We start from the raw sequence: 26623 nt of genomic DNA, 5'->3' as shown, positions 1-26623 counted from the left end.
CCTGTGAGGCTTTTTCTTTTTCCCTGTCTCAGTGAATCTAAGGGAGAGATTTAGCCCCTAATAGAAGTTCTCATTTCAATTCAGTGAGGCATAAGATTTGTACAGAATATGGCTTTAGCTTGTGGAAATGTTAATTGTGATTTGTGAGAAAGATGCAGGACACTTTGTAGCCCTGCTACTTGATCATGTTAAAACTTCAAAGAGTACAAAGAATATTTTAGGAGGTGGGGTTTTGGTCCAGCTGAACAGCAAGTTCTGCTTCCATTTGCCATAGTTCTGAATATAGTCTGTTTTTCTTTAGTATACCATACAGTTCATTATTTAGAGAGTCTGTTAAATTTCCACCACAATAAACCAGATGATACATTCCTTTGTCAAGTAATTACTTACAAAAAGAGGGATATATATATATATAGGGGTTTTAATTAGTTAAATGTATAAAATAAGAAAATTTTGAAGATTTTTATGCTATATATAACTATCGTGAGGTATTAGCCTATACATAAATTAAGTTGTCAGGGGATTCTCCTGTACCTTTTTGGATTTAAATGTAAATAAAGTGCATTTTATGAGCACTGTTGTTAAAAAAGGAATTCTTTTTGAGATTGTGTTGTATCTGTAATGTACGAAGATAATTCATGGTGTAATCCCATTGCTCTTGTTTGGTTATACTACCGGTAACTTTGAACCATGAAATTAAAAGCAAGTATGTCTTTCCAAGAGCAATTTAAATCATTAAAGAGTGAGTGTCTCTAACATCAAAGAGTCTTTAGCATTTCCACTTATGTCTGCTCAGAGGAACCACTAAGAAGTCAGTATCAGCCAAGCTGCCTTACTAATTTACATGCATAGAAGCCTCCATATACAGACTTCTATTCTGTGAAACAGTTTAAGGTGTAGAGATCATGAATGGCTTTGTTGCTTAATTATATACCTTTTTTGACCCTTTGACTTAGAAGTTCCTTCTGTGAAAATTTGGTCTTAACAGCTGCTGCCGAAGTTAGGATGAGGACCAAAAGATAAATTGTGTCTGCACGCACACCTTAGCATTTTAAATACAAATGAGAAAAAAGATATGTGCTCATTCATGATGCAGCCGATAGTCTGGATCAGATTCAACCCAGACAATATTTTCATTTTGTCTTGCTAGCCTTTTACCCTGATGAGAAGAGAACATGGGATTGAGACATCTAGATAAGCTTTAATGTCCTTACACTTGACCATAGCTGTACAGCAGTTTCCATGAAGGGAAGAGACACAATAAAGATAGAAGTTTATTCAAGGAATTGGTGTGTGCTGTTTGTTGTGAGAGCAGCAAATGTAGGGAACAGACAGTGGTTATCACTGTCCATGAATATGCATTGAGTCCCATATGGCAGTGACTGTTTATTATGACTCTGAGTGGATATATATGATGTCTGGGGTGTTGTAGGTGAGTGTCCCTAATAAAGAATGGAAAAGATAAGGAAATGTGAGTATGTTGTAGCTGTAATATTCAAAACAGTAATACAGAGGTTAAGTAGCAAAGGGACAAAGTAGCACTTGATCAATATAATTTGAAGAGTTTCTAAAGATAATTTGGGAAGGAAATGAAGAAGACATAGCTGTGCTCTTTCTAAGAGATTAACAAAAAGCTCAAATTAGGTTTACATACTGTAAGGTGACATATTGGGAAGAGAATTGGGAGAAATGCTACAAAATAAATAAGAAAGGAAGTCTAATAATGCGTGATACCTACATGATAGGGAGCCGCAGTTGGCCCAAAGAAAGGTAAGCTGAAGATCTGATGTTTCTGTTACTGTAGAATATTCCAAGTACTGACAAAGATGAAGAGTTTTAAATTTTTCCTGCAGTGTAACCAGAATTGAACAGGAAGAAGGCTATAAGCTCTAGCTCCTGTGGCTTCCAAAGGGTAATAAGTACAGTTTTAGAAAATCTTAATGGAAGGCCTGACTTTCAATGCACTTTGAGTTTTGTTTTGTTAAAGGACTGTGAGTTCAACAATTCTTGTTGAGTGCTTGGACACGTGTACTTAACATGCTAGGACTGATTGCACTTACAGTGAATAGTGGTTGAGTAATTGAAGTGGGATGCAAGAGGTCACTGTTGCACTTTCTCCATTGTGTACTTTGATCCAAATCACTCTGAGTTCCAGGGAAATGAAGAAGGATGGCCCCAGAGAAATTACTTGTTCAGAACAATGTTTACTTCATTAAAACATCTTCATTCCTGAACCATATGCATCAACATGTTCTCATCTGTAAGAAAAGTCAAAGAAAAAGCCCACTTCCCTATATTTTCTCAATATCATACTGTCCCCAACTCTGTATGTAAAATTAGTATACTGAAGTATTTTTTGCTCTGTTAAACTGCAGATTGTGGTCATTTGTGCTATGCACTTTGCTTTCCTTTAGAAGAAAAGTGCAGTCATATAAAGGATAAAAATGCATTGCTCGGCAGAAGACCACAAATTGTGCAAGTTCCTCTGCAGGGGAGCTTGGCCCTTTCACTGTTGTTTGAGTGCTTTAGTGTTTAGCTGGAATATTGCACACATTTTTTTCTGATATGCAAAATAGTCCAAAGTTTTCCTGGTTTTGTTCAGCTGGGTTTTTGCATGCTTTCCACACTTAGAAAATTTCAATGAAATGTGCATATGGTGCTGCATTACTATCTGGAGCTGAGGCACAGCAGATAGATGCTGTACCTCCTGTGGTATCATGTTGTGTTACAACACTGAGCAATAACATGGAGATAGTTTAATACTATTTAAAGGCCTATGTTTTTCTCCTTACGTAATACTTTTTAAAGGTTATATCTGAGTTGGCTTCTAGAATTTGTTTCAGCTTGTATCTTTTGTTATTTGACAATGTGGCAAGAGGGTAGTTTATTTCATTACACACAGGGAAGATGTTTGCTCTGTACCGATTAAGACTCAGTAAGGTGGGGTGACAATGTTAGTAGCATATGGTGTAGCTGAATAGGCAGCTAAGAGAAAGGTGATTAAAGTGTATATTTCTGAGTTTCTGGGGTTGTTACTTGGTAGCTGTCTTGTGAGATGGTAGAAGCAAACTATTTTCTGAAGTTTCACTGATAAGTTTTTTAATGAATTTGAAAATTTTAACACATCTTTAAATCGATTGAATGTTGACTATTCAATTGTGATTATTTGCAGTTTTGTTTTGTAGCTTGGTGGTGCATCATGTAAGATTTTCCATTAAATATTTATTGGAAATGGAAGCAGGTTTTTATTTGAAGTTTATTTGTTTTAACAGTAAGCCTCAGGACAGTACTTGGGAAACCAGGTTGCATAGCTGCTGTTAATACTCCTGAGAATTTGTGGCTTATTTCTTGAAGTTAACTATTTCACTTCTAAGAAGTCAAATTTCCTTGAGATGCATTGTATAGAAAAGCTAATAACAGAAAGTGAAAAAGAATTTAGTCTGCTTTAAGAGAAAATATTTGTATCCATACTACTTTATTGGAAGCTTGTTGAACTATAGAAGTGGTACTCCTGGGTTTTTTATGTTTACAGCTGAAAGGAGTGAATTCTTCAAACAGGTCTAAGAAGTAATTATCTATAATATCATAGTTGCTTAAGATGATTCTGATCTTTTCTTAAAAATAAAGTACAAAACTGATCTATCTTTATAGCACAGTTCTTGCTTTGAGCTGTGAATTGTATTAGCTCCAAGTTATTTGGGCACTGAATTTCACTAGGTTTGCTGGATTATATATAGCAAATCATTAATTTCATAGGAGAAGAATAGAGAAGAAATAAGTCCTTTTTTTTGGTTTTTTTTTAATGTAAATGGATTTGGCCTTTGTTGTATGGGAATTATAGCTCTGCCTCAGTTTCTAGTAATGTAGTTGTCACTTCATCCACTTGCTCATATAACCAACTGTTTACCTACAACAACCATTTTAGTATATTTATCTGATGAATACAAAGAAAAGAGAATTTACCTGAAAATTGCACAGAACCAGTGAGAATGCACAGAATATTTTCCTTTTTGTCATCTGTTTGACACCTGAGAGTGTGTTTGCATAATTGTGACAGATTTAATCTCTTGCCCGTTGACTGCTCCTCCCTCCAGAAAGTAAATATTTATTTTTGTGAAGCAACAGTAATTTCAGCTAAAACCCAAGCTCTGGGAAAGCTGCATTATAGAGAATACAAGACAGGCGAGAGTTTTCCACATCTGTTGAGTACTTGTGGCAAATGCCTATTTTGCTTGTGTCTTAAGTTGACTCCGCAATGAATTCTCCTTTTGACTCTAGGACTTATTAAGAGGTTAAGATTAGTAGATTGACAGATAGCAGTGTATTTAATTTTTTCATGTCTATTTCCATAAAATAGCTTTCATGAAGGAAATGAAATTTGATTAATTATTCCATATTACTTGACTCTATAGTCAGTTATAATGGAAATTCTTACATAAATCACCATTTTCAAAATGTTTTTCTGCAGAATACGTCTTTTCCTATTCCACTTTACAAACTTTTTTTCAGCTAATACTTGTATCACTGCAACACTTGGACAAAGACACTTGGTTTCAATTCTTAGTTCCACTCTGTATCCATTGCTCTCAATTTTAAGAAGAAGGCTATTTTGAAGTCATTATGAATTTTCAGAATAGGAGGGAAAGTAGTGGAACTTGTATCAGTGTCACTGCTTGATCCTCTATAGGAGCTGTAGCTTTACTCAGTGCTTTTAGTTACATTCTTGATGAATTACATACAGTTCACAAAGATCATACCACCTAAAATGTATGTGGGGATCCAGATGGATTTGTCTTCCTGGATTTTATTTCTGTGGTTGGTATTGTTTGTATGAATGATTGTTTAAATACAAAACAAAATGCTGTTAAGTTGCAATGGCTTAACTGTCCGTTTAAATATCACAGGTAGAGGAGGATGATGATACCGAATCGCAACATGAAGAAGAGAAGGAAGAAATGAAATGCTATTCAAGAAGAAAGGTATTTTCTAACTGGAGCCGCTATGAGGATACAGAAAAAGAGGGACAGAGTGAAGCTGGGGAGTCACAGAGAGGAACAGACTTCAGTGTTTTGCTTAGCTCAGCAGGTAAGCATTTTCCAATCCATAGGCCTTTTTTGTTTTGCATTTTGAGACCACTTTTCTGGCTGTTGTCCTTGATGATGAAACTCCATCCTAGAATACCATTCCTATCTGCCTCAGTAAGTCTGCCATTTATGTATTTAAGAGTGTTGAAAGTCTCCATGGGTGCAGCCTCATAGCATACAGGCTGCACTGAGCTGTGACAGATGGGGAGGAAGAGAGGGATGCTGGCTAGTGCATTTATAGCCTTCTGGTGAAAAGATGGGTCCGAGTGTGTGCAGCATCTAGTAACATCGAGCTTATTCCTGCTGATCTTGGTTATTGGGTTGCTTTGCAGGAAACAAAAAAGCTTGCTGGTATGACTAAATACAACAAACAGACAGCTGCTTGCTCTTGTTTGTTTCAACAGAGATTTGTGATCAGCACTGTAGAGATGTGTGCATGAATAGCAAGTGTTGCTCTCCTTGCAAATAACGACCAGTTGTTTTCCTCTGTTTAGAGGAGATAATAAAGGAGGAGGTGGAGGGACAGTCTGGACTAGATCCTGGGGTTATTCAGCCATACATTAATAGTATAGGGTTGTTACACTAAAAACAGTTACCTAAAATTATTTTAGAAACTCGTGATGTGCCATTGTGTTGGAATACCATTCAGTAAAAAGCCGCAAAAAATGTATTACGGCGGTTTTTGTAGTACCTTGGAAATTCTGCAATTTCTCAAATCTAAACTGGATTTTTCAGTCACAGCTTGGTAGGATAAGTTAGAAGTTAGCTACACTAAAGAAACAAAGAACAGAGATTTGTTTCTTTGTGCAAGAACCAATATCTGAAGTTCTGTTTCACATGAACATTGTAAAGTTGAGCCTAAGCTGTCAGGTTTTAATCACAGAATCATGAAATGCGTATTAACTGCTCTGAATGTTGTGTTGCACAGAAAACAATGCTGGAGTCAAGGCACATAGTATGGATCTCAGAAATGTGTATCTAACAGAGTCTGGGGACAAAAGTAGATACAGTAATTCAAAACTTTTTAAATCAAGAGACCTGTCCTTAGCTGCCATGCTCCATGGTTCAGCTTTTTAATAACTTCAGTAACTCAATAGTTAGCCTTCAGAATGTCTTTAAAATGTTCTGAAGAATAGTACTTTTGAGCTGAGGATATAACAAAATATGATTTAGCTCTACTAATTTGTATTTTTCATGAGTTATACTTCAACACATTTATTACCTCCTGATTTGTTTTACTCTTTAGATTCTCTTAATGCCTCAAATGATAATATTGAAAGGTAGTATTCATATATTCATCCTATTTCTTAATTCTAAATCTTTGATTTAGAGAGTGCTTTATTTTAGGATATATTGTTACTGTTCTCTAGAGTGAAAGAAATCTATAGTAAACTGCAGTGCAATAAAGTACTTTCTTTTGGAGGAAGAAAAAAGTACCTTCTAAACAATAATGCAGATTTCTTGGAGTGACATAAAAAGCAGTTTGTGTCAGCAGTGTTCTTTGTTCTTTAGTTTCTTTGGCTGATGTGTGTAAACTGGGAATACAGTGATTTATTTGTAGTGGTCTGTGAAGAAGCTCACACATATGCTTTATTTGATACTTGCTTTTGTTAGTATATTGCTGCTCAGCATTCTGAAGATGCAAAATGAATCCAATTTAATTGCAACAAGCAGTTAGGGAGTACAGGAGAGGTAATGGAGTTAAATTTCCAATTTTTCTTTAATACAAAACATTCAAAAAGTCTTAAAATCTTGTGATTTACTATTAATACACAACTATGTAATTAATACAGCCATTAATAAGAATTCTTTGGCTAAAACTCAGATCAAAAACCTGTTCTCCTACGTAACAGTTAGGTTCTGTAACATTGAATGCAGGGTCTTAAAGAAAGTGTCATCCTTCAAGATAAAACTTGTCTTATCCCAGAAAATATGCTGTTAATTGAACGAGATAGCGTAGAAAAAAATCATTTGGGATAATGTAAGAAAGACAGAATTAATGCTGGTGACAAAGTTAAATGGAGGAATTGCTGATGTCAGAGGAATTAAAAGTCCTTGGTACTTATTTGTATAAGTGTGTCTGTGTGTAATTCTTTAGTTAAAATCAACCTAAAAATAGCAAAATGAGATATTATGTGGTATGGGTGTCATGTTGATAATTACGATTAGAAATTTTAAATGTAATTTTTAAATTTAAATTTAAATGTAATTTTTAAATGTAAATATTACTGTTGCTTGAATTAAGAAAGGAACACAGTTATGCATTATTACACTAAATTTTATTGTTAGCAGAGGAAGGTGGAAAGTGGAAGTCTGAGGAGGAGAAAGGAGTTTGTAGATACTTGCAGAGAATATAAAGTCTTTAGGATATTTTATGTTACGTCTTTCAATAACTTCTGAAGACAAACACTGTGTTTTTAGGTTTTTGCTTATAGTTCCAGTTTTCTCTGCCTCATGCTAATCTTTAGTGTGGCACTGACACTGTCTTTTAGGCCTGACCGTCTATTGACTGCATTTTCTTTCTCTGCTGTCAGCCCTTGCCTGCCTAATAATTTTTCTTACTCTTCCTTCCTTGTTGTTTTTCTTCTTGTTTGTGTTTCTGATTCCTGATGGTGGATCTTTTTTCTCACTGAAAAAAGCTCCCTTCCATGTATACTTATTAAAATCCAATTCTTTCAAATTCTATCAGACACAGAATATCTGTCCCTCATTCTTTCCAGTCCTGGTGATCCCCAAGTCTTAGTTGTTGTGCTTGGCATTGCTCATTTGGTTTCATTTGCTACCACATCTTGTTATGGTCCTCTTAGTTTCTTTCCTTTTCTAGTCAATCCCAGCTTATTCTTTCAAGCTTCAAGTTCTGGTCTCCATCATAAACTGGTTTTTCCTTTTTCTCTCTACATTCTCTGTAGTATCCCCAAAATTATTCTCAAATAATTTCCCAACAATATGAAGTGACAGACTATTGTTTTCAACTGTGTTAGGGATATCACCATAGGTGAGGCTGCAAAATATGCAGGGCGACAATTTGTGGTCAGTGTTCTACCTAAAGCCTGTTAGACGCAGATTTCTCCTACAGTGGAAAATCTGACTCTCACTCAAAACAGAAAGTAAGGGGAAGTTTAATTCAGTTGCCTTGCACATTGGGATGGCACGCAGAAGACCACTGAGGAGGTAGTGCGGTGACTGGTAGTTAAGCTTCAGCAAATCTTGTAAAAATTAGGTACAAACTCAGATTTCTAGCAGCTTGTAGCTTGGCTAAGTCAAGTCAGATTTTTCACAAAATGCACAGAGCGTACCTCTTTCATGCAAAAAACATTGTGCAGTCTGACTTGGAGTTACTGATTCAGGGCAGGAAAGTGGTTACAGTTTCTCAAGTGCTTTCACACAAGAGTGTTCGTCATTCTCTGGGTTCCTTTACAAGGTGCTGGTAAGGGGAGGATAAGGAAAAGCCACCTGACGCAGACAATAGACCATGCAAATTTCATACTGAATAGTTAAACAGGCAGCTGAAAATAGTCTTAAGAACTGCCAGGTGCCTTTTATAGCAGTTAATGTCACTGGCCTGATGGAGCTTCTTTGTTAGGGCTTATTATATTTCTGTGTAAAATAGATGACCTGGGTTCAGCTTAACTTTTCAAGTATGTTTCTTTTTTTCAGCTTTTAAAAATTTATTTATTTTTAATTATCTTGAATATAGCAAACTTTTCTGTGTTGGCTTTGTCTAGCAAAATATATAAAATACATATAAAATACAAGTCCCATTGTCAAGCCTTCAGGGATTGGGCCTTGAATCAATTTTGTAAAAATGCTGTTGAAGCATAAAGAGCAAAAGAAGTGGAAGTGATAGGATAACCTCACTTTGCGAGCAGCATCTTGCCATGTTTGAAGAGGTGTCCTCATTATTTGACAGATGAGGGTTAAGTGACCTACAGTAGACTTAAGTTCATCAGATTTTTGGCTGTGAATAGATTTCTTAAAAATATATTTTTAAAATATCGTTATAGAGCTGATCAAAATGTATCCAGGCATTTGATTAATTTTCTTTAAATGTGGTAGGCATTAGCAGTAAACCAGCCAAAAATTGCCAACATACATGCCTCAATAACAATACTGGGATTGCAAGATGATGATTATCAAGATGAAAAAATATAATTTTGGACATTAATTTTTTCACATTTAGTTTTTTAGGCCATGGCTGAATAATTCTGGTGTATTAAAGATTAAGATGGAGAAATGCTGTGCAGTTCAAATAAAACTGGGAGAATGGTTTTGATATTGTAATAATACATATAATTTCTAATAATAATACATATAATTTCTGTAGGTACCCAGCAGTTAGATACAATAAAAAATGTGAATAAAAATCAAAAGAACAGTCACTGGAGCATAATAGTAATGAACAATAGGTATAAGAATTATGAGGTAATGGTTACATTCCCTTCCCTAAACACTTGATCTGTTTTTTTAACCTCTTTCTTTTGGGTCTTTGTTTAATTTTGATATGTCTATTGCAATACATTGCTGCCTTTTTGGCATTTGCATGGTCAGTACACGCTTGAGAATTCAAAGTACACAAAAGACCTTTGGCCGTCTTAAAAAACCTAAACAGATAAACTTGTGGAGCATGGCTTGCATTAAAAGTAGGTTTTCCTTTAACTTTTCTATTTCAAGTAGAGAATTTTCCAAGTTTTTTTGAAAAAAAGAAAAATTTGAGTGAAGAGTAAATCAGTTTTCTTTTTTTTAATGGTAATTCTTGCTCAAGCAAAAATAATGGCAATAGCAGGGAATAGTTCAAGTACTAAAAAAGAATCCTTTGAGTTTTAAAGTTATAGAGAATAGCCGAAAATTGGTTTTCTTTACAGAAATGCCTGACTCTGTATATATCAGAGTCCCATTTTTCAGTGGTACTTGCTTGACAACTCAGCTACTTCTTGGCCAGAAATTGGCCAAGAAGTTCAGCTGATGCAAAACTTCCATATTCTTACTGTTCCCCAAGGGACATGAGCTCTGTGTGGAACATAGAAATATTGGTTACTTCTTATCACTTATCATCAGCTTCAAGATACCGGAGTCTGGTTACTGATCTTGAAAGGTGATTGCACTGTTGCACTAAGGGCTGGTAACAGGTGATGTAAATATTGCTAGTTTGTGTGCTCCTGACATAAATAGGTAGGGCATGTGCTTTACTTGCATCTTTCTTTATGTTTTCTGTTTTTCTCTACCTCATTCTCTAAACATTCTGAGTTTCCATGACATGCTCTCCTATCCTGCTTTTCCTTCTAGCCCAATTTCAGCACATCAGAACTTTCATTTCCTTTTTGATGGTCCTCTGGTAGATAACATTTCCCATCTGTGGAGGGTTCATATCCAAGTGGTCTCATTTCTACTTGCACATGTTTTATTTGCAACAGGGCAGTCTGCAACTTTGGACTTGTTACTAGACCTGAGATACTTCTTTTGGCTTATATACCTGTAGGTATCTGAAATTTAACAAAAAGTAGTCTCTTCTGTACTCCTTTTCTTCGCCCAAACAAACAGAAAAAAACCTTCCACAATAAAGATTTGCATTGAAATCACAGGACTTGGCATGAGTGAAAGCTGGTTCTCCATCTGCTCAGTGCTTCTTCCTAAACTGTTCCTAACATTACAGAAATTCATCTTTTTTTTTTTTAATCAGACAAGCCAAGCTGTCTTTTTTTTTTTTTTTTTTTTTTTTGTCTGAACTAAAAATAAGACATGCCAGATTTTTAGTATTAATTACATTTTCCTGGTAAATGTGTTTTTCTGTAATAGGTAGTCTGTGTTCATTATATATACTTTCATATCTGTGCCTTTTTCCCTCCTAAGTTTTATCTAAAATATAACCAAAACTATGATTGAAGTGTGGAAGTATAATGTGACTCCATTATTTGAATATAAATGTAGGATTACATGTCTTCATTTTAACATTCTGATATCTTAGAACTATGTGGCTTTATATATCAGTGGTAATACTGTATAATTACTGGTAAGTAATTATGGTACTGGTTTCAGTATTTCAGAGAAATGTGGATATTTTATGATTTAGAATTGAATAGGGTAGGATTCACACACTAAAGGGGTTAAATTTTGTTCCCATTAAAATCAGTGTGGTAAGCTTTTCCCCATTCTTTTAATTTTTCACATCTTGAGTGCAGTCATTTATTTGTGAAATTCCAGATTTCTGGATTTAAAAGGTTTTCTGACCCATATCCTTCTCTAACACTGGGTCCTTAATCTTTTGCTGCAACTTTATATTGATGGTAATTCTGCTGAATTGCATTGAAGTAAGTTTTGGTTATGAGATCACAAATTAGTATGTTTAAATATGGAGCAATTTGTCCTTATTCATGTCTTGCTGTTCTCATGTGCAGTACTTGAATTTCTAGGCTTGAGACCTAGATAAAAATGTCTAATCACTTGATTGTGATTGTTTCTGTAGTTTAATAATGTCCTTTGTTTTTATAAAGTCCCTAAAACTGTTCTGCCTGACTAGGCCTCATCTTGGTCATCTTTGTTTCTGCCACATCATCTCTGAAATTTATGGCACTGAAATCCCCTAACCAAAACTGAATTACTCTGACTCTTCTATTCAGACGGTACATTTCTTATTCCAGTATTCTTTTTCAAAGTTCAGTGTGTTACTGCCATAACACTCTTGTTCACTTTCTCTTACTTTTGCCGCTTTTTATTTATTTTGTTCCATTCACTGCTTTGATTTTTAAAAAAACTTCTTCATTTTCATTGGTGTTGCATATTAATTTGATTGTATAGGAAGATGGTTCTTCTTAGCACTTATAAGATTTTTTTTTTTTCCTGAAACAGCTTATCTTTGGTCTAGATTTTAGTAATTTTCCTGAAGAATGTCAAAGGCATAATGAGCCTTGCCAAAGCTTGTTTTAAAACAAGAGTTGTATTAACTGTCTATTCCAGCCTCAAGGGAATTTTATGCATCCCTTTGTTGTTCTTTCTTGCAAACCAAGTCCTTGCGTGTATAAAATTGTGAACTAAAAACTCTTTTAATAAAAGTCATGTTTGAGGATCAGAATAGGGTGCAAGTGGGGAAGAATTGTATTTTCTTTGATTCTGACTAATTTTCAACCTTTACTGGAATGTGAATCAGATGACCTTCCTTTGACAATACACACTCATTGTCTGAGTTTATAAAGCATGTTATTTCTGAATATGCTGCAGATAATTTTGTAAAATTGATCATACTCTCTTTACTTCTTTTTATACTGTGGACTTGAAACAGCCTGTGAAAGTATGGGTTTCTTTGATTAAGTATATGCATGTGCTTCAATATACAGAAAATGTGTCACTGAAAATTGTATATCAGCTTGCTATGAAGTATAAGGGAGCAAGGTGGAGGAACTATTTCAAGATATGAATGATTTAAAATCATGATGTAATTCTATGGATTTTTGTGTCATAAGGGCTAGTGGCCATAATTGCAGATATTTATAGCAATTAAATTTTCATTCATTTCATTGGTTAACCTTCTGCTGGGAAAATGCTGACAGAATGGAAGTTTTGGAGATCCAGGTGTTATAAATTGACAGTTCACTGGTAATAGGAGGTAATCTGAGTTAGATTTTTTTTGAATAAATAAAGTGCTAGGGGTGTAAAAATAACAGTTCCAGATAGCAAGTATATACAATTTGTATTATTCAGCTGAAGATACTCTCTTTGCTGTGTTCATTGTAACCTTTCCAATGCCCAAGGAAATACACCAAAGTCGTTTCTAATGGGAAACAGCGCTTTTCCCCTGACTTCTGTACAATAGATTCTTGTTAGTTTGGTTTTTTTTCCTTCTGGTTGTGCTTAATGTTTCAAAAGCCATTAGAAGATAAAATTTGGCATGACAGAATTTGAAATCACTTTATATTTTGTTTCTGCCCTTGGTAATAAACTAAGGTCATCTCCCCTCTTCTGATGAAAAAAGTTTGAAAGACACTTCAGTGATATTATGGATTTTGGCCCATCACCAGATACGGATCTCATTGCCTGATTTGACTACATGAATGGTGCAAAAGAGTTGGCAGGAACATGAAATGGAACAGCTGGTAAGAAGGGAAAGATCTTGCAGAATCAGTAAAACACTAGAATTGCTATTGATAATAGTAAGGGTGGTAACATGGATGTGTATTGGGTTGAGTTGGATTAAATCCAGATGCCTACTTCTGATTCATCTTAATGTACATTTGCAGTTAGAATACTGACAACAAGTAAATTTTCTAATGCAAATAAGAGTCTACAGCCTTTCTTGCTTCAAATTCTCTTTTGTGTAACTCCACATGATTCTGTCTGCCCCTTCTTTTATGTTTCTTCTGTTATTAATTTCATATTGTTTTATTAATAGTTTCCTTAATCTTGGTTTTATATATCCTCTTTCTGTCTCACAGACAACTTTATTTCTCTGAGTTATATTTGATTATGAAAAAAGGAGGAGGAGGAAGAGTAAGAAGGAGGAGTAGAAATCTCCAGGAAGAATAATCTAGCCTCTTAGAGGAAAATTGCCAACAAATACGAGATGACTAAATTAACTTGTAGAAATGTGATCTGAAAACATCAGATATCATAGCTTTACCTTACAAGCACAGCTTAGCTTGTCAAAAAAATTGGTCTTTATAAATATCTCTGTGTAAAGTAACATTTAACTAGAGACAAAACATTTTAAAGTGTCTAAAGTGTTTTATTTGGTCATGTTATCTTGTTCTTTAAAAAAACCCAACTCAACAACAAAAAAACCCTAGTGATTATTTATGTTTAGTGCCTGTGCTTCAGAATAGTTTATCTGTTTTAATGTATGTGAATCTTCTTTTGTCTGTTCATTTATTAATAGAAGAGTACTTTGTTATTTTGGGGGTTTCTATTTGCAATTTTTTCTACTTCAAAGTATTTTACCATACTACCATTTTCTACTGCTGCAGTGACTATGTGAACCTGAGGAACTGAACTGTAGAACCCGTTTGGGAAGCAAAACAGAGAGTATGAATTAAAGACCTGTTTATACAAACTTGCTCAGTAGGGGAAAAAAATATTTATGGTCCAAATTTTAGCATGAATTTAAAAAAAACTCTGCTCTGACAGCTGGGCACAACTAAAATTAGAAATTTTTCCATTTCTTCCTCTCTTTGCAAGATGTTTTTAAAACATATATAATTTAATTGTTAATGAAATATTTGCCATTATTTGCTTTTAGGTGTTAGAGATAAAATACTACCAAGAAACATCAAGTATAGTTCCTTCATTTTTTAACTTGCAAAACATCTTAAATAGCAAGCATAATTTAAAAAAAATCAGTTTCAGTAAAGTTTGGGAGGGAAGGGAAGGAGGAGGAAACAACTTGCTGTTGTTTCATTCTCTAGCTCAAATTCCTTACAGACTTGAAAGATAGTGGGCAAGGTTCTCTCAAATCTTAAATGAAAGGTTAACCCCAGCATAGCCAGTATAATTTAAAGATTAGCCAAGGAAACCCTTTGTGATTGGGTGAACTTTTCTGAATAACATGAGCAGTCATCAAAACAAGTTGTGAATTCATTAGTGTTTGACTTAAGACACATCTCTTGGTACAGGTACTGTGAGAAGCTCTTGTCAGTCTTGATTTAAACATCTCTGCTTTGACTTTGACATGGCTTTTGACATGTGTCCCATAGCATCCTCAGAGTTAAGCTCAAGAGATGCAGGCTGGATGAGTGAGTGGATTGAGAACTGGCAGGATGGCAGACTTTGGAGGGTTGTGATCAGTGCCACAGAGTCTAGTTTAGTGGGCTGTAGCTGGCATTGCATCTCAGGGCTCGGAACTGATCAGTGACCTGCATGGAGGGACAGAGTACCAAACTGTGAGGAATGGCCCAGAGTGTTCTGGTGCCATCCAGCATGACCTAGACAGGCTTGAGAGTTGGGTAGAGAGGAACCTAATGAAATTCAACAAAGGTAAGTGTAGGATCCTGCAGTAGGGGAAGAATAACCCCATGGCCCAGCCCAGACTGCGGGCTGAGCTGCTGGGAAGCAGCTCTGTGGAGAAGGGCCTGGGGGTCCTGGTGGACAGCAAAGTGTCCCTGAGCCAGCAGTGTGTCCTTGTGGCCAAGAGGGCCAATGGGATCCTGAGCTGCATTAGGAAGGGCATGGCCAGCAGGTCAAGGGAGGGGATCCTGCCCCTCTGCTCAGCCCTGGTGAGCCTCACCTGGAGTGCTGTGTCCAGTTCTGGGCTCCTCAGGACAAGAGAGACAGGGAGCTCCTGGAGCAGGTCCAGTGAAGGGGCAGCAAGACAACATCTCTTATGAGAAAAGGCTGAGGGAGTTGGACCTGTTTGGCCTGCAAAAGAGGTGACTGAGAGGAGATCTCATCAGTGCATACAAAAATATCTGAAGGACAAGTGACAAGAGGATGGGGCCAGACTCTTTTCAAGTGGTGTCCAGAGACAAGACAAGGGGCAACAGGTATAAACTGAAACACAGGAAGTTCCATCCGAATATGAGAAAAAACTATTTCAAGGGTGCCAGGACACTGGAACTGTTGCCTAGAGAGACTGTGGAGTCTCCCTTCTCTGGAGATATTCGAAACGTGCCTGGACCAGTTCCTGTGCAACCCATTTTAGGTGAATCTTGTTTAGCAGGGAGGTTGCACTAGGTGATCTCCAGAGATCCTTTTCAACCTCAACCATTCTGTGATTCTGTGAATTTCAGTGGTGGAGAATCACCTAAAGCTCTTGCATTGATCTGATTTGTTGTTACGTTCACTTTTAAAAGTGTGTATCTTATTTCTCCTCTATTCCATGTAGCCTGAGGACTGCAGAGAGTTGAAGGAAAAAAAAAAAAACACAAAAATGACAGATTAAATTTTCTGCAGATGAAGATTAAGGGAAGTACAGTATGTGTGTGTGTGCATGTAAACAGTCCCTATACATTTAAAGTCATCTGAGATGATTGTTATTCCTCCTTAGTTGAAAGTAAGTGAACTGCAGAAATTGAGAAAAAGACAGAGAAGAAAACAGAAAATACATCATGGTGTCACTATATAAATCAGTGACACAGGCACATTGGGTAGCTTTTTGCACTTTCGATCCCAGAAGCTCCACAAGGAAACAGTAGTATTGAGAAGATACAGCAAAGGTCAGCAGGGCAATCAACAGTAAGGAAGAATTTATGTATAAGGTATGGCCAAGGATGGTATGAGTAGAGTAAAATAGAGGTTTTCAACTGCAAAGACAGATGAGAACAGTATGCCATAGCCCTCTGTGAAATCACAGAACAATTAGTACGATAAATAAGAAATTATTATTGTCTCTATTAGTGGAAGAAGTAGGGAATATTGAATGGAACTATCTGGCAGCAAATTCAAAGCAAAAGTATTTTTTGATGTAACTCATAATTAAATATGGAAATTTGTCACAGGATCTTGTGGAAACTGAAACTTTTTGCTGGTTCAAAAACAACTGGATAAATACTTTGGGGGTTATTTTATAAATAAGACATTATCTCAGGCTCAAAAAATCCCTGAACTGCAAATAGTTAGAGGCAGGAAGAATAATTCTGAGGAAGTATCCCTGTGTGTGTTTGCCCTGTTATCAATCATCCCTAGACTCATGCTCTTGGTTATTGTGCAGAATTTGGAGCTGTAGGGAGCTTCTGGTGACCTTTCCCAAGTGATGTGCTTCTTTCTTCCCTGTTTGTAAGCTATGGAATGACTAAATTAATCTTTAAAGTTTGAGATGGTGTCAGTTTGAAATGGTTGGAAGGTATTGAGGTCCCAAAAAGAACTAATTTTTCTGTAATTTTAAGATTTTTAGCACGCTTACTGGCTTCACCACTGGTTGATATATAAGTATGTAGCAGAGGAATAGCAGGCTGAATTCCTTGTAAAGCATTGATAGTGTCATTGAGGCAGACTATACAAATGGGTATTTTTAATGTCTCATAGTTTCAGGAATATTGAAGAACACCAGGGAATGTCTTTCTAGAAATGAAAAAATGCTATCAAATGGAACTCTAGGTAACTGTAGATCCGTGAATTTGATATCAGTTCTGGGAAAAAAAGAATGGAAAAGTTGATACAGGTTTGGTTAATTGAGATTTAAAGTGTGGAGGCAGCTCTTGTGGGACCTAAAATTTGGTCCAGGACTGGGTATCACAAACAAAGAGGAATGAGCTGAGCAGATGTCTGTGAGGCTCTTGGGCTGCAGGTTGAGTTGCCAGGAACACACAGTTGCATCTGCTGTAACAAAGCTTCCTTTTATGCAGATGCTACTCTATATCAGACCCTTCCCAAAGCAGTTTATATCTGCCAGTTTTAAATCAGCAGATTTTGTAATATATATATACATATACATATATATATATATATATATACATATATATATATATACACACACCAGTATATAAAAGTATGTAGGCCCTCATGCTTCTGTTTTAAATCACAGTTTGTACTTATAGAGGCCTGAATGTCTGCTCTGTGCATTGTCACCTGTAGCCATATACTGGTTTTGTGTGAACTGTCTCTGCTTATTTATTAAAAAACCCCAAACAAACACCCCCCAACCAAACAAACAAAAACCTAAACAAACAACCAACAAAAAACCTACACAACAACAACAAAAAAACCCCAAAACATCAACTCTCTATATATGAATATATATGAAAAAAAATATATTAATGTAGGTGAAAAAAATATATATGAATATAACCAATATCAGTCAGTTTGGCTTTTTGAAATAAAGCTCTTTCCACCTGGTTGGCAGCACTGCATAATACTACCCTCATGTAATATAGTGCAAATGATTTGAAGTGTTCTAGTGCCTTTTTTCTCATTACAGTAATTTTTGGAGTCAGGGGATTATTTAATGAAGGGCTTGAGAGAGATGTAAATGGCCATGGTGAATTTTGTGTTCCTTTATAACTCAAGATGGAATAGACTTACTGCATCAGTGATTTAACTATAGGAGCATAAGTTCTGGATTTTGCTCCTTACTTTCTATTAGCTTATATAAGTTCTTTTAATAAGAGGATGGAAGTGTAAATGTACCTTATGTTTTACCTGTAACATAGTGGTCTTGACAGACATGAAAGTGAATGCAGAAGATAGGCCAACAGTTCAGCAATATGTGTACCTCCAAGTCTGAGATCGTATTTGTGGATTTCTTTTAGCTGATAACTGCCCAGAATGGGCAGTTGGCACTTCTGGTTTGTGTCTAATTCACATGATTTTTAAAAGACTTATTAAACCATACCTTACCACTTTAATATTTGTTACTTGTTGAATTAATTGGGAAGGGGGTCCCATATGTAGAGACCACATGCGCCATTTTGCTAAGCAGATGTGCTCTCTTTGTGATGTGGTTTGTTCATTTAACATATACAAACAACTCAATACAGAGTGGAAATGAAAAGATATCCTTGTCAGATGATTAGTGATCCTTAAACAACTGATTATGATAAAGGTGGAAAAATAAATATTGATGTACTGCTTTCAGGTGATATGATTTTACATAACTACACATTTTGGAAAACACTTCTTGACTTTTGGGCACCCAGTGTGATTCTTGGAGATGGTCCTGTAAAGGGGAAGTAGTTGGACTCAACGATCCTTGTGGGCTCCTTCCAACTCAGCATATTGTGTGATTCTTTGATATTTATTTCTGGTTTCATGGAAGGTTAAGTTTTGGAACTAATAATAAACTGTTCATTTAGTTAATACATCCAAATTCTTTGAGAGAGAAATAATGCACTTAAAATAAAAATAGCATTTATATTGATGACTTAAATATTAATGAATACATCTGAAAAAATCCACCTTTAAAAAATATTACATATTGAAAAAAATACTAGTTGTATCCAGTTCTTCCTACAAGTAAGCTTTCCACTTGTTCTTAGCCCTCTCATATTTTTGACAGTTTTAAAAGCCTTAAGTGCAGTTCTCAGTTCAGAAGTTTCTAAAACACAAGCTTTTGAGTAAACCTTTTGAGATCTTTGAATAATCACTTGTTTTTTCTTAAATAAGGATGTTGGTTAGCTGGCATGTTTAGAGTTTGGAGTGGTGGTTTTTTGAGGGAGGGGTTTGTTTGTTTGGTTTTATTTTTAAGCCCTGATAAGCAGTATCTTTTACGAAAGAGAAGGCAAAAAACTCAGAAAACATTCAACAAAACTTCTAGTGTAAGAACAGTACTTGGAGAAACAAAAGGTGAATTCTAATTCTTATTTTTCTCACTTTTTTAATATCCAACTCTGAATCACATCTAGCAGATTCAAAGCTGTCTTTTGAAGTCAGCTGACAGAAGCTGAATTAATTTGTTGCAAATATTGAGTTAGAGTAGGCTTTGATGGTTCAAGTTATGGAAATGGTGAAGTGGTTCTATTGAAACTTACAACCATATTATTTTAGTTTATATTGTACAGAGCCTACTTCCTCACTTATGATTTTTTCCTGGTGTGTTGGATGTGAGACAAATTATCAGTGCATGTTGTATAGGAGCTGTGAGGAGGCAGGAGGAATTCTTACTGGATCAGGGTGATATGTGAAGTGAGACATGGGAAAAATAATTGAGAGAAAAAGGACAGAAACTGGGGAAATATAGAGAGTGCTGGAACCTGTCAGCAACAAAATGGCTGAGTTATGGGTGCAATAGCAAAAATTCCATCAATTTCTCATTAAATACAGCAAATGTGAAAATGGGAAAGGGTTAGAATAATAGAAGTGTCTTTGCCTGTATTAAGCAGAAGACTTAAGTGTGTTTAGTGAGATGGGTTTTCCCCTCTGCCATGGCAGTGAAAAGTGTGACTAGTAGAATAAGTTTCAGATATATAGAGTATGCCACATTAATATGCATGAGATGACCCCTTACTTGCAAAAGTTGTTTCACATATCCTGCCATTATTTTTGGGAGTATGTTGTTGACTCCTTATACTATGATGAGCCTTGTCTCATATCAACTTGAGTTCTTTAGTCTCATACTATTTTACCAGTCTTTGGCAAGTAAGTTCAGTTTTCTAGCACTTGCTAGAATTCTCAAATGCTTTGTACATAAATGAAGGGTTCATAATGGGTATTTGTGAATGACAAATTAGTCTGCCTTAGCAAGCATCAGGCAGAGAGATATTGTTTTAGTAAGTTAGCAAAACATAAAAAGAAAAAAAAGAAAGAACTGAAGGTTATATCAAATAAGAATATCATATAATCAGATGTGCTAAATAGATACAAAGGAAGTGATACAGAGAGAAGTAGAGGAGATACTTAAAACAATGCTAGAAGAAATGTTGCATCTTAATAAATAGAAAAAATTGTGCGAAAACAATAAAAGACAGTAGCAGCAAAGATGAAGTTTTTCAAAGCTGCTATTGATTACAAAGTTGACCAGTGTGATAGTATAAATGGTATGTTAAATGATTTAAAATTCTTAATGCTTTTTTAATTTCAAGGGTTGTGGGAGTTTTTTGTATCTGAGCAAATGTATCTTTCTCTATGACTTCTAAGTGTAATTTTTTGATTAAAAGCACCTATTCTAAAAGGTATAGTGTTCATTTTTCAAGCCCTAATAGATGGTAGAATCTCATTCTGAAATGTTTTGTATGCTATTTTCATGTAGAATTCACGTCTGTGTGATTCATGTGAATGCTGTAAATGAGGGAAAAAAATGAGATGACCTGCACCTTCTTTTTTTATAGTTTAACTTGGGGACGGATGTCCAGTCTTCTTATTGACACTCTGTACACAGTACTTTGGGGTGCATTAACAAGGTGCTGTTTCCTCGCTGTGCTGTAGTTTACCTTTCATAAATAACTGATCAACACTTCTAGCTGTATTTAATATTCTTTTATATAAACAGAGATTTATTATTCTGTTATAAAAGATACCCTTTTGCATCTGCTGCTGTGATGCAAAATGTTGTTTGCTTTGCCAGATTAAATAGATAATGAAGTGCAGTGAATGTTTTGTGGTACTATTAACAGAGCATGGCTTTTAAAAAATTTCCTTCTTAAACAGTCATGCATGGAAATATGTATTAAAATATTTTGAAGGGTTTAAATCTTAGGAAATATTTCACTCTGGAATAAGTCAAGAGATAATTTAAGAGTTTTTCCTTTGAATAACCTTAGCATCAAAAGAGAGATGTTATTTTTACAGTATAGGAAATCTAAGAACATCAAACATCTGTCATTGAAAAATTTAAACTTCAGTGTTAGTAAAAGAATTTTAAATTAATTGAGTTATTTTTAATACATTAAAGTCTATGTTGATGTGATAAACAATCAAATATTAAATAAAAGCTTACCTAGGAGATACTTGATTGAAGCTTTGTCTGTGCTCTGTCAGAATATACTGAGACTCACTCAGCAGATAGGAGGCTTTTTTCTATTTGAAATGCATTGTGCACTCTCGTCTTGTGATTTCTTTTTCACAGCGTCTTCTTGTTCACTGCTGCTTTGATCTTGTGGTATTGGTTGTTTCTAGTTTATTTCCAGGTATCTTCAATATCTGAGTTCTTCTACATTCAGGATTTTTGTTAATTCTGCCCTGATCAGGTAACAGAAAGCACCTGTGAACTTCGCATCTTTCCCTCCCAACCAAAAAACAAAAAAAAGGCAAATGCACCGATACCAGTCAACTCAAGTATTCAGCACCCATCTAAAAAATCATTTAAATATTTGCTATCCAGTGAATTCCATCTGTTTTCTGGTGCTATTCCAACACTGAAAAGTTATTTCCCCTCACATTTTGGTAGCCTCCACATTTTAGATTTCTGTAGGAAATATATAGGATTGGTCGACATCAGATCTTAACTTTTAATCCATGCAACATTATTCTGTGAAGGATGATGAAGGTCTGCCTCTCTCAGCTCCTCATGCTTCTGTCAGACACAGATGTGAAATGCTGCTTTAGAGAGAGGGGAAAAAAAATCCTAAAGGGTGTAGTGTTTTGTCATCTCTCAGGACAGTGAGCACGCATGGCATCAATGAGTGGCAGATATGAGCTATTCAAACCAGTCGCTGAACTGACAGGATGACACTTTCGTACATAATAGAACCATTAATTATTTCTTCTGATGGACGGCAGTGTGTACTAGAAGAAAAAAGCAGCAGAGGATAATACTAGGTTTCATAGGTTCTCTGTGTTTTAACAGCTTGTCATTAAGAAACAAACCAGGAAAAAACCTGCTGTTTTGGGATATGATCAGGTAAAACAGACCAGAGCTGTTTTGACAGGGTGGATGTCATTCATAGGGTTAAAAACTCCAGTCAGGTTAAGGTCTATTCAAAGCTTGCTTTTTATAAAAAAGATGTTCTAACAGATCTCTTTTAAAAATAATGGATTGTGTTTTGCTTCATGTAGCCTTTCATCTGGGGAGCCTGGGTGTTGTCTTGTAGGTTTTCATTTATAACTTAATTTATAGATTAAACCCACACATATCTTTTTTTTTTTCCTCTGCAAAAGGAAACCTTAACATTTAAAAAAATGTTTTTCAAAGGATTCTCTGTATGAAGATTATGTTCAAACTCATTACACACTTCATATTATAGACACTCGCAAATCCATTTCTAATTAATTTAGAAATATAAATTCTGTGATTTAAGGTTGAGGAAATGCTCTCTCAAGGCTCATATGGAAGCAATAATATACTTTGAAGAACTCACTTCAGTGTAGCATAAGCCTTCATAAATATAAAGTATGATGGATTATATCTTCATTCGTAGTATCAATGTTGTTAAGGGCAACTTATGATGATTGTGGGGAAAATAATGCGATGTTTAGAACTTTTCCTCAAAATAGAAGGTTTTTTTTACTCTCTCAGAATCTTCTTTAGTGTAACTTTTCTTTTTAAATTTATTGACAAGAAAATGTTTACAATCTATTTCTTTTTTTGCTTTCTGTACCTTGAAGGTGAAGAAGAGATAAGATGATGACTCCTTTAAAACCAGGGTGAAATATAACCCCCCCCACCCCACCACCCCACGCCCCCAGTGGGAGAAAGGGCTGCTTCTGCTGGTTTGTACTTGTTTACTCTGAGGAACTTCTCTCATCCCTGAAGAGGAAAACTTATCTTCATCTTCCTTGTTATGGAATGATGGAGAGCATGTGGATAGAGCTTTTTCTAGTTTATCCAGTCAAAAATCATGAGCACTGTTATGCCCTTATATCACATCAAATAACTTTTGGGATATTTTTGGTCTCTAGCTTGCATTCTATCTAGCTCCAGACCAAATCCAAGCCTAGAAATATATGATAGCTGTAACTTTAAATCTAAGTTGTCAATTTTGTCTCTTTAGATAACAAGTCGAGTTGCCAAGGATACAATGGGTAGATGATATAAAGTCCATGCTGAAAGTGGAATGAGGCATACTTTCTGAAATAATATTAACACTTTCTCTCTCATGATTCCTCTCTTCACATATACAGTCCATGCTTGGAGTTGGTGCCCAGGCTGAACTGAAAGTGTCCTAAATTTATTATCATATTTCATAAAAGTGTTGGTTCTTATGAAAACCTCCCAAGTAATTGGAATCTGACAAGGCACAACCTTTGTATTTTCTGATAATCTTTTGGGAGGCAAACACTAGCCTGGTCTGCTTCCCCCTTTGCAAATCCCAAAACAGATGACTCAAATATCTACTCTGTGATTATCCCCTGAAGAAGTTCTGAAGAACAAAATAATTTATACATATATATATATGTGTGTGTGTGTGTATATATGGATATAGATATATCCCACTTTTTTCCCCTCTTCAGGACAAGGTAAACTGAGCTATGTGTGTGTTAATACCAAACGTATTCTGCTGTCTCAAACCTGGAGATGAGAATGAGAATAACTCTGATAAAACAGCATGTTAAAATTTAGGGGATGACAATAGTTCTGACTTCTTGATGTGCAACTTTTGTCTGGGATAAGACGTGACTGGTGTTAAGAATTCAAACACTGAAGATGAACGTGGTTAAAATTTTCAACCTTGAATATAGCACAAAGAATTGTATTTTTAGCATGGTGTTCTGAAAATCTTTTCTGTTTGGTCAATGTGAAACAGGAATAAGTTATATATAAGCTGCATGACCAAAGTGGATATATAATATGTGTGGTGAAGAATGTTGCTGGTATGGCTGAAGTAGTAAAAGCTTCAAGCACACACCACTGAGCACTCCAAAGGGCCGGTAGTCCATCTTGTGACTGGATATCTAGGGTGTGACAGTCAGTGCTGCACTAGGAGACTACTTACTTGCACAGTTGGGTTATCTTGGACTCACAGGGTGGCCTGATGAGGGATTCCATGTCCATAAATAACATCAGTTGATATGAAGTTCTCACACCTCTGAGGCAGCAGTCAGGAATCACAGGCTACATCCTCTACTTCGTTTCATTTGGATCACAGGCGTCTTGTACTTGGACAGACTTCTCTTTCAGTTCCTATTTTTTTGAGTGGCCTTATGCACAAAAAAACTACTATGTAGCTTTAGTTAACAACAGGTTGAAACTCTGCACCTAAAAATTTGATCTAGGGCTAATAATGTACTTACCTGCTTTAAGAAGAGAGCTTTATAAAAGTTACATAAGAAGGGAGCAGAATGCTTTCTTAAAAACATTTTGCATTTTAAGTGTGTGAGCATTTGATTTGAAAGCTCACTGAAATTTCATTGCAATCTCACAGTGATATTTAATATTTACAGTATCAAAGCTGGTAGCTTTGCAAACAGTATTAAGCCATGTATTGTCTGTGTTGGTCCATTCACGATTAATAATTATGGATTCTTCAAGTCCTAAAGGCCAAATATTACCCCCACTGTATGAAAGTAATTTGTCAAATATACTGGAATAAAACATTTTTCTAATAAGACTGAGTGATCAGTAAAGCTCTATCTCAATGAACCATTTTTACAAGTTATAAAATGTGTGATAATCACTAATGTTGTAAATTAGTTGCAAATTAATTTGAAAAACCATTAAAAGAAGACATAGTGTTAGAGAACACGTCTAAGCATTTTCCTCTCTGAGAATTTTATCAAGTATTTACCATTTATCTAACAAACAGCTATGCACATGGAAATGCTATTTTTACCCTTTTTCTGAATATTGTCATTCAGCTTTTAGAGAGCTGTAAGATTACCTGCTTCAAGCAAGTTGATAACTAGTGATTGCTTTTCAGAGAAAAGCAGTGTATTTATCAGAATTTTAAAATTGCCGAAGAACTAATGTTCTGAAGAAAACGTCATCATTATTTCTGCTTTTGTTGCCTAGAAGTATTTCTTGCCTTTGTGAACAAAATACTCTTTTGCCTTCTTTTATCCCTTTTTTATAGTGGGGGAGTGGGGGGTTGTGCATTTGTTGTGATCTCATATTAATAATTACTGATTATTGCAGATTAAATAATTCTCTTTTGTCAATGGAATATTTCATTATCTTCCAGCTAAATGAAGTTCATCTGCAAAACTGTACTTTTCAAAGTTTAATATAGAATACTTTGTGTCTGAAAATAAAAAACAGTCTTTAAAGTTTTAAAATTTTGAAATCAGTTGGATAATTGACACAGAAGAATTTTTTGGCTTAAGAACGTGTCAACCTGAATCTTAAAATTATTTTGAATTTAACAGCAATATCTGCTAGTTCTCAGTGAAAGTAGATATTTAAGCATTTCTTAAAATTGATTCTCTTCTCATTAAATGGGTATTTCCGGTAGTCTGGAAAATGATATAGATCAACAAACTCTAAAGAGAAATGGAATGAGATAGCTTAGAAGAAAAGGTGTTTTTGTTACCTAGGAAATGCGTGAGTAAAAGTACTTAGCAGAATTCTTACCATGTCAGACATCTGAGGGCTTTTGTGTTTCCTAGATTTTAGTTACAGCAGTAAAGCAAGACTTGAGACAAAGTGGCTTCAATATGAAATTCTTTGAAAAGACATAGTTTGTTTTCTACTTTTCAAGTCAAAGTGTTGCTAGTAGATTAATTTGGATAGAATGCTGTAATAAAAATGTATACCACTACTCCTAATAATGGTAATTTAACATTATTTCTATTGCTGTTGGTTGCTACTAATACTTTTTTGGAAATTTTTTTCAGTGAAATTTTGCAAGAATGACACTTGTTGTTAAACTATTAAATTTTTTTTTTTTTTGAGAAAGGTAACTGGTGTGCTGACACAGATTCTAATAAATTTGTTTTAGAAATCATACTTTGAGCATTTTTGTGTATTAAAATTTGACTGCCTTGGTATGTCTTTTCCCCCATTATTTCAATATTAGAACCAGCCAAAGATTTCTGCTTTTGTTTAACACAGTATTAGAAAGGGTAAGTAATAATTGTTTCACAAATATATGAGCTTCAATTATATTTTTAATCACATTTTAATTAATGGATCAGTATTTGTGAATGTGCTGTCTGATTCAGCCAAATTACAGCAGGTTGCTGTTACTAAACTATTCAGACTGGTAGCAAATTATGGAACTGTTTTGAAGACTGAACAGTTTTGCATAATTGTTGTTTGTTAACTTGTGATGAATATGTGCTCACCAGATGCTGGCCAGATATCTATCAATTGA

General features: G+C 35.2%; 1 protein-coding gene across 1 annotated transcript in view; it reads left to right on the top strand.

Annotated features, from left to right (window-relative positions):
* AVEN (apoptosis and caspase activation inhibitor) overlaps nt 1–26623 on the top strand; it is an 89553-nt gene that overhangs the window by 15265 nt on the left and 47665 nt on the right. Inside the window, exon 3 of the mRNA XM_053980682.1 lies at nt 4905–5085. Within this exon, the coding sequence (XP_053836657.1) occupies nt 4905–5085 (181 nt within the window). The remainder of the gene's footprint in view (nt 1–4904; nt 5086–26623) is intronic.

This window comes from Vidua macroura, chromosome 6, assembly GCF_024509145.1.
Source record: "Vidua macroura isolate BioBank_ID:100142 chromosome 6, ASM2450914v1, whole genome shotgun sequence".
Classification (NCBI taxonomy): Eukaryota; Metazoa; Chordata; class Aves; order Passeriformes; family Viduidae; genus Vidua; species Vidua macroura.
This window is presented reverse-complemented; position numbering and strand designations above follow the sequence as displayed.